General features: G+C 34.8%; 3 protein-coding genes across 3 annotated transcripts; 2 read left to right on the plus strand and 1 right to left on the minus strand.

The window, feature by feature from the left end:
* Window positions 1-93: 93 nt before the first annotated feature.
* CHLM (magnesium-protoporphyrin IX methyltransferase) lies at window positions 94-1,692 on the plus strand. The gene is made up of 2 exons (XM_007038075.3): window positions 94-800; window positions 1,063-1,692. The coding sequence occupies exons 1-2, from the start codon at window positions 216-218 to the stop codon at window positions 1,462-1,464; spliced, it is 987 nt and encodes a 328-aa protein (XP_007038137.3). The 5' UTR covers window positions 94-215; the 3' UTR covers window positions 1,465-1,692.
* Window positions 1,693-2,058: 366 nt separating this feature from the next.
* LOC18605200 (trihelix transcription factor ASR3-like) lies at window positions 2,059-3,584 on the minus strand. The gene is made up of 2 exons (XM_007038077.3): window positions 2,906-3,584; window positions 2,059-2,682 (listed from the first exon to the last, which is right to left on the minus strand). Exons 1-2 carry the CDS (start codon window positions 3,579-3,581, stop codon window positions 2,408-2,410), a joined length of 951 nt encoding a protein of 316 aa, XP_007038139.3. The 5' UTR covers window positions 3,582-3,584; the 3' UTR covers window positions 2,059-2,407.
* Window positions 3,585-5,178: 1,594 nt separating this feature from the next.
* On the plus strand, window positions 5,179-6,943 carry LOC18605201 (Histone superfamily protein). Its single transcript, XM_007038078.3, has 4 exons — window positions 5,179-5,367; window positions 5,526-5,597; window positions 6,257-6,337; window positions 6,577-6,943. Exons 1-4 carry the CDS (start codon window positions 5,244-5,246, stop codon window positions 6,723-6,725), a joined length of 426 nt encoding a protein of 141 aa, XP_007038140.3. The 5' UTR covers window positions 5,179-5,243; the 3' UTR covers window positions 6,726-6,943.
* Window positions 6,944-10,866: the final 3,923 nt, after the last annotated feature.

A 10,866-nucleotide genomic window follows, 5' to 3' on the forward strand; every position in this document is an offset into this window, starting at 1 on the left:
ATTGCAAGGGAATAATAAAAAACGCCTTAAATCAAGGTGGACCCCACAGAAATCCAGAGGATCAGCTCTATCATATCCACAAAAGATTAAAAAATTCTATCAAAATTGTCATCACTGCCTTCACAGTAGACACGTAACCAAACCTCTCCTCACCGGCCGGAGAGACAAATCGAGGGAATCAGGGAGAAAGAAAATTAAATAATTCAGTCAAAATTATGGCGTACTCGGCGTCTCTATCTTCTCACATTCCTTTCCACACCAACTCCAGATTCTGCGCATTCCCTTCAAAACTCCCCAACAAACATAAAACGACGCCGTTCAGGACCACCATAACTACCACCCCCATTCCCTCTCTATTCACCGCCGCTTCCGTCACCGACCTCTCCGCCGTGGAAGGAACCACCATTGCTCTCATAGGCGGAGGTTCCGTCGCCGCCCTAGCAGCCGTTCTCTCCCTCGCTGACCCCGAACGCCGACGTCGCCTCCAAGCCGAAGAAGTCGGCGGTGGCGACAAAGAAGTCGTCAAAAACTACTTTAACAATTCCGGTTTCCAGAGATGGAAGAAGATTTACGGAGAGACCGATGATGTCAACAAGGTCCAGCTTGATATTAGGCTGGGGCACTCGAAGACAGTTGAAAATGTGATAAAAATATTGACTGATGAAGGCTCGCTGAAAGGAGTGACAGTTTGCGATGCCGGGTGCGGGACAGGCTGTCTCGCAATTCCCTTAGCGAAAGAAGGGGCGGTTGTTTCGGCTAGCGATATTTCCGCTGCCATGGTGGCTGAGGCTGAGAAACAGGTCAGTAAGATGAGCAGTTAAACTGTCATAACCGTTTTTTGTAAAAAATGACTGAAATTTTGGTTTGATTACGGGTCTTATCTTATGCATTGTTTGGATAATGGAGTTTTAACTAATGAATGCTTAGTGGATAATTCAAATTAAGTGTTTATTTCAAAGAACAAAATGCGAAATTGTATATTGTTTATGTAATTGCAAAGAATGTTTTTGTAGTTTGTTGATTTCGAGTTGCGGTCCTGAATTGTGTAATAATATAATGCAGGCGAAGGAGCAGTTAGTAGTAGGGAATGGTGGTATTGCGCCGGTTATGCCAAAATTTGAAGTGAAGGATTTGGAGAGTTTAGATGGAAAATATGATACTATGGTGTGCTTGGATGTTCTAATACATTATCCGCAGAGCAAAGCAGATGGAATGATTGCTCACCTTGCTTCACTAGCTGACAAGCGATTAATTTTGAGCTTTGCACCCAAGACATTTTATTATGATCTGTTAAAGAGGATTGGAGAGTTGTTCCCAGGGCCATCTAAGGCGACAAGGGCATATCTTCATGCGGAGGCAGATGTGGAAAGGGCATTGAATAAGGTTGGGTGGAAAATAAGGAAGAGAGGGCTAATCACTACACAGTTCTACTTTGCAAGAGTCATTGAGGCCGTTCCTGCCTAATGGGAGAGAGGTTAGATTTTATTTTTGCTTTGTTTTACTTCTACTGGATAGAAATGTCGGGAAATTTTTCTCAGGTTTTCTTAGCCCCGATTTTCCTTGTATGTCATTATTATATTTGTATGTCTATGTGACTAATTGTATATTTGATGTCTTTGTATCTACTTCTGATACTTGTTCAAAATTTTGTTTGGTTTTAATGATTGATCATGATTTACTTGATGATATCAACATTTTGTGTCAGCATGCTGCGATATAATGTTTTACTTTCTATTTTCTTCAAGCCACACCTTAATTGTCTGAGTACAAATTTTTTGTTAGGTTTTAAATGTTTAATCATGGTTCATGTGATGATGTCAGTTAAGTCAGAGTGCTGCAATAAAATGTTATCCTTTTTTTTTTCCTTTCCTTCAAGCTTGATGCATAATTATTTGAGTACAATATGGTAAATTTCTATAATTTATCATTTCATTTTTGTCAACTTGACTGGAAGAAGATATGTGAGAAAGTCTAAACAAGTCTCCAGGTTTTTAAACAGAATAGATATGGCTATCCATTGATCAACACTGCCAATGAGGCTTAAAGGCTTCAACTTTCTTTGCTAGATTCATAATGACTCGGAAGAAATTAAACAAGAAAACTGTAACTTTAGCAATTCATTATAGTACATTAGAGTAAAAAAAGAGTCCCCAAAATTTAGAGAACTGCTTCTGGTTTTCATCTGCTCTTACCTTGTATCTCATTTCAGTCCTAAACCATAGCAATAATGATTGGCCAAAGCAAAACTATGGAAGTAATGCTAGGAAAGAAAATTAAAAAGGCTGGGTGTAGATAGCAAAGCTTTCATGGGTCAACAATATGACAAGGAACTTGAATAAACCCAGAAATCATTTTCCTTTTTGCTTCACTGTGTTGCGGGAGGCTAGGACTATTATCTTGGTTTCACTTATAACTTAATGACTATTCTTAACAGCACATCTGTAAGCTTATTGAGGGCAGCAACTAAGCTATCAGCTTGCTCCTTCCTTTGGTCCCTATCTAGTTGGTAGTTTATGTTTTGAGATTCAAGCTGAGAACTTAGCATATTACTGTTCCTCTCTAGAACCTTGGCCCAATTAATGTCCTCACTTCCATCTATTGACAACCGCCTCCGCTTCAGTCCCTCCTGAATCATAGATCCTGTTCGAGCTGTTGAACCTGGATACTTTTCCTTAGCTTCACCTGCAGAATAGAAGCAAAAAAATAGTTTATACTTTGTTTGTTTCTATCTCTTTGTAGTGATGATGAGGGATTTGCTTAAGTCTTGGTACTCTTATAAATTGAAATTGAAGCTGGTTAGTGTATTGATTGAGTAATGGAATGTTACAATAGTTAATTACAAATAATAGCTAAAGAAGGACTTGATGGTTGAACACTTAAACTTTGAATTATGAAATTTGGTTACCTGAAATTGGAGACAGAGTATTAACTGTCTTTGCAGGACTCCTCATTGCAATAGTTTCCTTTTCATTTTCTTGCCCAATTTCCTCATCAGCTTCTTCATCTTCATTTTTCTGCTCTTCCTCTGCTGTTGCTGCTGCTTTTGCTACTTGATCTCTGCTGCCACTGTCTATTTCTGTCATCACCGTAACATGTGCCAGTGGAGTTGCTGCCATAGGAAATCCCCTTCCATCCAAGATGTCATAAACTTCCCTATCAAATAAACCAGGCAATTTTCTTTCTCTTCTCGAATTACTTCTCATTGTCCAGAATGATTCAGCCTCTTTCTTTTTCTGTGACTCCCAAGTCTTAATTTTCTTGAAATCACCAAGAAGATTACTCCATCTTTTCTGGCATTGAGCCGGCTCCCGGCTGACACCGTGCTGTTTACAATATGAAGAAACGGAATCCCACTTAGGTTCATTCTGGTCTGACAAAAAGATTGAGAATGGTGTATTCCTCACTTGTGCTCTGTTCTCTACAGCAAGCTTTGCTTGTATGAGCACAATTGTTTCTTGTTTAGTCCATCGAGCATGTCTTGTATTTGTCCTGCAGTCAGTGGCATGAAATGGTCGTTCCTTTGCTTCATCAAGTTGAGAACTTGCATTCTCCTGCATGTTAATTGAATCTGGCCCCGTCATAGATGGATTGTCACAAGCCAAAAGTACTGGCTATTGAGGACGAAAGTGCTTTATGTGAATGGTTTGGTAAGACCAGATTGTTACAACCTATCTACTTGAAAAAGAAGTCAAGGGTGTATTCTGGGTGTTTAGGGTATTAGGTGCAGATGGACTGGGGCCTAAATCTCAAATGTCCTTTTCATAACCAAAGAGTGTCTGTCATTGTTATATTCTTGCCATCTAAAGAGATTTATTCCATATAGGGAACCCTACCCTCCCTGAAACTGATACACTGTCCAAATAGGAGATTCTCATATATGGAAAGTAATCAAAACAGCAGCCTACCTCTCCTTTAACGTAAAATATATTAAGGCCAGTAATGTAACTTTCTATGGAAAGGTCTAATGCCCTACACCATCATTAAGCATCTACCATAAAGAGGAAACTGCCTCCTTATAGTAATTCTCCAAAAAGAGACAACGTTTATTTTCTGTGGCACTAAGCCCATTTCCCACTCCCTCAACCTTTCCAATGCTAAGAAAGTTGCCCGTATCTTGTTAATGATTATGCTTTGGTTTTTTAGTTAAGATTATGATAACCGGCGAAACTGGACTGTAAAAGAAATCCCCAATTATTTTGGTTATTTATCCCCAATTATAGTTCTGCATTCAGCAATGCTATGGCAGGATATGCTTCTTTCATTGGGACTTCGGATAATGGTATGGCGATCATCAGCATTCATATCAGTTCATAATACATTCATCAAAGGCCTGTTATTATCGTATTTTATGAGTTTTTCCAATGCGCCAGATGAAAAAAAAAAGTAATTTAACTTTAATAAAGTAATGAATAGCATGATTATGACAAAATTGAGCTTACACGAAAAGGGTTACCAACGCCCATCGGTTCTTGTGGAACTAAGGAATCCTAACCTCCTTTAAATTATTTAAATAATTTTAAAAAAAAATTATTATTTCAATCAAATTTTTATATTTTTATTTTAAATTAAACAAGTTTTTCTTACTAATGGTTCAGTAGCTGTTATTAATCAAAATGTCTCTTATCAATATGTATCTATTATAATATATCAACATGTTACATGATCATCACTAAGTATAAAATGACAATTGTCATTTTGATTTATAATAATTAATCAATCATTTATCATTAGAGATTATTTGATTCAAATTAAAACTATAAGTACTTGATTGAAGTAATTAAAAATAATTATTTATTTAAAATTTTCAGAATAATTCTAAAAAAATTTAAATATTATACTATTTTCTTTCTTTCATTCAAATATTACTAAACTTTCAATTTCCTAATTACATAGCATTTGATAACACTTCCTTTTTTTGTATAATTTTTTAATATCAAATTTTTTTAGTTAAAAAATATCTTCAAAACTCAAATATAAATATATTTTAAAAAAGCTACAAAACTATTATTGGCACAAATCTTTAAAGATCTTTTTTCTTTAAAGATCACTGACTTGTTATTAAAAAAAATAATTAGAGCTAGACTAAAAAATGGCCCATAATCTAGCCCAACAAACCGCAGTCCCAACCAGGCCCAAATCTGTTCGTCTGGCTCAACTTCCCGCGCTTTTCTCCTACCTCATCAGATGATCTTCCCCTCAATCAATTCGGTGAAGACCAGAAAATTAAAACCCTAGCTTTTACAATGGAAATTGGTGAAGATAGAAGCGATCTCGAGAAAGAAGGAGAAGAAGAAGAAGAAGACTCAGTTTTCGATCTCTTGAGAGATCGGTTTCGACTCTCCGCAATTTCCATCGCCGAAGCCGAAGGTCCATTTTACCCCCAAATCCTATCTTTTTTTTTATTTTGGAGAAAGGAAAAGTTAGATATCTGAAACTCTCACATTTTATCAGTTTTCTTTTAAATTATGAGTGTAAATTCTTAATTTTGACTAAATTGAATTCAAATCTTCATCTGATTCGAGCAGCGAAGAGAAACGGTATGGAAATTCTTGAACCGATAGTAGCTTGTATTGCCGATTTGGCCTTCAAATACACCGGTAAAACTTGTCGCTTATCACTATTTACTATTTAAGTTTTTCTTTTTTTTGGTTTATCAATTTTCTTTTATGTTATTTGTACTTTGTTCTTTGAATTTCGACCTTCTTAAAATTTAAAATCCCTTTTGTAACATTGAGTTTCTTCTATAAGCAATCACTTGATTAGATCAGTAATACAGCTATTTTATTGGTTAAAATGGTGTAGCTGAAAGGAATGATAGATTTAGATTTTTATTGTCAATTTGCAATAGAGGCAACTTCGGGGGTTATTATTGCAATTAGATGAAGAATATTTTTGAGCTAATTATTAACAATTTAGATTTTTTTCTGCTATTGAAAAAGGCCTTAGTTACAACTTTGTTGAATAGCAATCTCCGTTGCCCTGATGGGGTGAATTTCACTTTTAATTGTGTAATTTGGTAAATTTTCAAAAAAAAAAATTTGTGGAATTTGGTATGCCTATCATTCAAGTCTTGAATTGTGATTTTATATGCATCATTCTCACTGTACCTGGTGAGAATATAACTACAATCCATGACCATTTTGCATTTCAGAAGGTGACAATTTTGCTTGTGCTATTATCACCGTTTACATTGTTTGATTTAATGTTACCAAAAGTTTGCTTGAATTAATGAAATGTGCAGCTGTTTGAATCGCAGGACAGCTGGCAAAGGACCTTGAACTATTTGCACAGCATGCTGGTCGTAAATCTGTGAAAATGGAAGATGTCATAGTTTCTGGTGAGTGTTTTAGGTTCATGAGATATTACTGTCAGTAATGTCGTACTATGTTATTGAATTATTTCTTCTTTTCTGGTATTAGAGCTGCAATCATGTGCCCCTTCTAAGAAGTGATTTATTAGAGAGAGAGAGAAAGAGAGAGAGAGAGAGTATGCCTGTTTGGTATTGATTGGTTAGAAATAGCATTTTTTATTTGTTCAGATTATAGAGACATAAAAACTTTTTCGCTTTGATTTCAGCTCATAGGAATGAACACTTAGCTGCCGTATTGATGTCCTTCCGCAATAAGCTTAAAGCAAAAGAACCCCAATCTGAAAGGAAGAGGAAGAAAGGATCTAGAAAGGAAGACAAAGCTACTGACAGTGTGGTGCATGTTCCTGATGCTTGATTCTGGATTTCTATTGATAGGGAAGTTCTCATGGCATGTTATGGATAAGCAACTCTATCTGCATATTAATATTGGACATTACTTATAGCCAATACACATTAAAGCTTCCAGAAATATGTAAAACTTATCTTGAAAGGTAATTCTAGTTGTACTATAATCTATCACTAATTGCCCGTCAATGTCAAATTTATGTATCCTTCTGGTTTTTCTGCATGAAACTTTATATTTGCTGACTGTTGAGCCTAATATACCAGGTAGAAGTTTACTCTGTGCCCACTTCTGCCCATCTTTAATAAATTTCATTCATTTTCGGCTCATTCATCCTGGGAATCATGACTTCAATGCTCTTGCTAGTACAGGCAGAAGAAATGAATTCTTCAATGAGTTATTCTTTCAACTCGTTCCTTTTGGGCCCTTACCCCTCCAACCGGTACTCTTCTGTGGTTTTATATCTGAACTGAGCTATGGCATTAGGGATCACTTACCCCTCCCACCTGTACTCTTCTTTTCGCTTTCGGGTTGGGAGTTTGGGAGAAATTAAGCTCGGGCTTCAGAGTGGCAACATTATACAGTAATTTATAAATAAAGGGCTTTTAGCCCAAGCACTCAACCGGGGTTTTAGTACTGTAGTTAAAAGGCCAACCTAACCAGCTGCAATCTTATATGGTTCTCTGTCCATAGTTTCCATTTTCACTAGGTACTTGTATACTACCAACTCTTAAATTGAAGATGCATGGCATTCTTACGTTGATACGCCAAATAATATAGCTGTTAATGCACGTTACAGCCTCGGCTTCTGACGTCTGACCTCCATTAATTCCTTTATGAGCTTCACTCTGTAAACTTCTCCACCTCTGAAGTGTGAAAGTCTTGAGTCGTGGAATTATCGATAGTTACTTTTATACGGGACCGATATTAGTGAGCAATGATGTTTGACTATATATCGCATCTTTACATTTCCAACCCCATGGAAAAAGTTAAAAACAAATTTGTCACTGACTCCAATAAAGAGAGGGCGGGAGCGGGAAGGTTGTTCAAGTGGTTTTCAGTTACGCGCTCAATCATGGGCAGGTAAAAAATATTTTCGAAATTTTAATTAGAGAAAGGATGAGGTGGCGTAGTTGGTTAGTTAGGAGGGTGACGAAACGAAACTGAATTATATTACTTTTTTGGCAGCATCTTACGGTGAGGTCTGAATCAAAAATTTTGTCAGACTGAATTTTTGAGCAGCTTCTCCTTCCGGTACATGCCACGCGCCCTCAGAAACTGGTCATCGGTTTTGCTTACTTGCTTTACTGGCGTCGCTTTGCTTTGCTTTGCTTGCCGGATACAACTTCCATTTCTTCTTTCTTCTGTCTGTGTAACCGACAGGAAAACCAAAACTTGTTCCAAACGACACGCGCATTTGTCAGTGTTTGTAGTTCAAATGTTGGCGTTTCAGTTTTCTTTTTCTTTCTTCTTTTTTTTTTTTAACCTTTTACCAATTCAAGTTTGTCGTGATCTTAGCTGAAGTTTCGGTCTAGTTAACGTCTTGGGTCCCACTTACGGTGAACCGAAACTGAACTCCGATGGTATGAGATAGACGCCTCTTCCCTCCACAGCACATACACCACAAGCGGTCGGGCAAGAGAAAGTATTCTTCGTGGGCCATTTTAGTGTATAGGAGCTTACCCTATTTCATGTCTTCATATACTTCAAAGCTCAAACTACTCAATTTTGATAGCTCCTATTAAAATTAAAACAAAGTGGCAATATTTCTTTGTCTCTTTCCTTTTATTTGTTTGTCTTTGTGGTGGAATTTATACTATGATGTAAAAAGTTGAGAAACAATATCATTCTTTGGGTACTTAATAATGATGCTTGAGTGTGTGAAAAACTCAATGCATCCATGGAAAAAGCAGCATGGTACTACACACGTATGATATGTAAACTAGATCGTTGGAGGAGGGAGTGTTTGATTACTCTTTGCATTGCCTTTAGCAAGCATGTTGGGATATCTTAGTATCTGGAAAAAAAAAAAAAAACCTTACGTGTCAGGATGTAAGTCCTGTCACCCAACACAAACCAATTTGACTTTGTTAGTGATTAGTAAATATTATTACTCCAGTAAACACATTCATTAAGGAGAAATGGTATGATGATTAAAATTCCAAAGATAATAATTTGCCATTGCTTAGACGACAATTTTGGAGTAGCCCATCATCATAATGGTATTGTTTCACCATCAGTCAAAGTGAAAAGATTACAGATTAGCTCAGTGTCTTTTAACATTTATTCATTGAAGAATCTGTATTTACATTGTGCAATAAAAAGGCACTGGGATCTTTGGAAATAATGCATACACCTTTTTCACTGTTTTGCTTTTAAACACTGTCAAAACAAAAACGCCCTCTGACAGATCTATCATTTCTTTTCTTTTTATTGTTCCTACCTCCCCATCAGGCGTCAAAAGGAGCAAATTTTCAAGCTGGAGACCGCCATGACTAATAAAAGCCATTTTCCTTTATGAAAACCTTCACCTCCATTTCCATTTGGTCCCATCTCTCTCTCTCTCTCGCTCTCTCGTTCAGTTTTCCCAACCAGTCACCTCTTTAATCTGCAACTAAAACAGTTTGACCGTGTAAATGGAAGGAAAGCCCACATCTTCGAACCGGCAGGGCTCATCACCAACAAGCTTTCCACGTGGCTAAATTTTGTTACCCCCAATAAAAAAGGAAGAACCTCAACCTCTGTCCTTGATCCCTCCCATAAATGATGCCCCATTCTGGCGTCACCTTCATGCATGCAACAGCTGTGGCCTATGGATCAAAACGGCCATCATCACACCTTTACCACGTGAATCCCTCTTTCTCTTTAACCGTCAGCTCTTTTGCCCTTTTGTTTTCTTTCTTGTTTTTTGCTCGTCGGTCGTTGCCTCTTTCTCATTATTATTGTGCCTTTAATAGTAAGGCCTCGGTTTGCCTAGCAGATGTGCTTGAAGCTGCATTACACATCATACATGCTTTCTTAATGTGTTTGTTTCATCAAATTTCTTCTTTTGTTAATTGCCAATAAAGAAAATATTAACTGAAAGAATTATGTAATTAATGTATTGTCTATTTTTAATTTGATGTGACAAATACATTTAAAGGGAAAAAATATTTTTTAAAAAAATAAATTAATTAATATTGACAAGTGTCAATAAATATATAGCGTAAGCAAATGAGTAAATTGGGTAGTTTGGTCCATCATATTTAAAAATCAACTAGACTAAATATTTTGAAAAAATTAATCAAAATCGATCAAATATAAAAGAAAATCAAATTGATCAAATATATAATTGGTTTGGTCAGTTTGGTTTTGGACCAATAGAGCAAAATTTTATCATTTTTTTTTTACAAATTATAATATTAAAATTTATAAACTTCATCCATAGTTATAAAATATATATACAAATTATGTATAAATAATAACTAATTATAAATAATATGTTATAAAAATTAATATGATAACTAATAAAATTATTAAGTGTAATCATATAAATAAAGTCTATTATAAGTTACAAGATTACTTAGGTATAAATTAAATATATATAATATTACTTTATATATTTACATATAATTAATGATATAACTTATATGTTATAATGTTTTATATCAAAGTTTATATAAATAATAACTAATTATAAATAATATGTTATAAAAACTCAAGTAATAATTAATAAAGTTATTAAGTGTAATTATATAAATAAATATTATAAGTTATAGTAATGTTAATACAATTATATATATTCATAACATTTTATATTTCAAAACATTACTAAGGTGTAATAACTATAATATATTAATATATAGGATATTTACTATCATATATTATAATATTAACATATAAGTTTCATCATTAAAATATATAACTTGTAATTTTATATTAATATAGATTTATAAATAAATAAATAAAAATATATATAACTAAAATTCAATTGCTATGATTATGATTTGTATACATACATATAATAAACTAATATATTTTAAATATATTATTAATTAAATTTACTATTAATTCTTCTTAATATATATAAAAAATTAGTTTGATTTTTTAGATGGATTGGTTTAAAAATTTTAAAACCAAGAACCGACTAACAAATCAATTGGATTAAATATTT

The sequence above is a fragment of the Theobroma cacao genome, chromosome 3 (assembly GCF_053813885.1).
Source record: "Theobroma cacao isolate CCN51 chromosome 3, ASM5381388v1, whole genome shotgun sequence".
Classification (NCBI taxonomy): domain Eukaryota; kingdom Viridiplantae; phylum Streptophyta; class Magnoliopsida; order Malvales; family Malvaceae; genus Theobroma; species Theobroma cacao.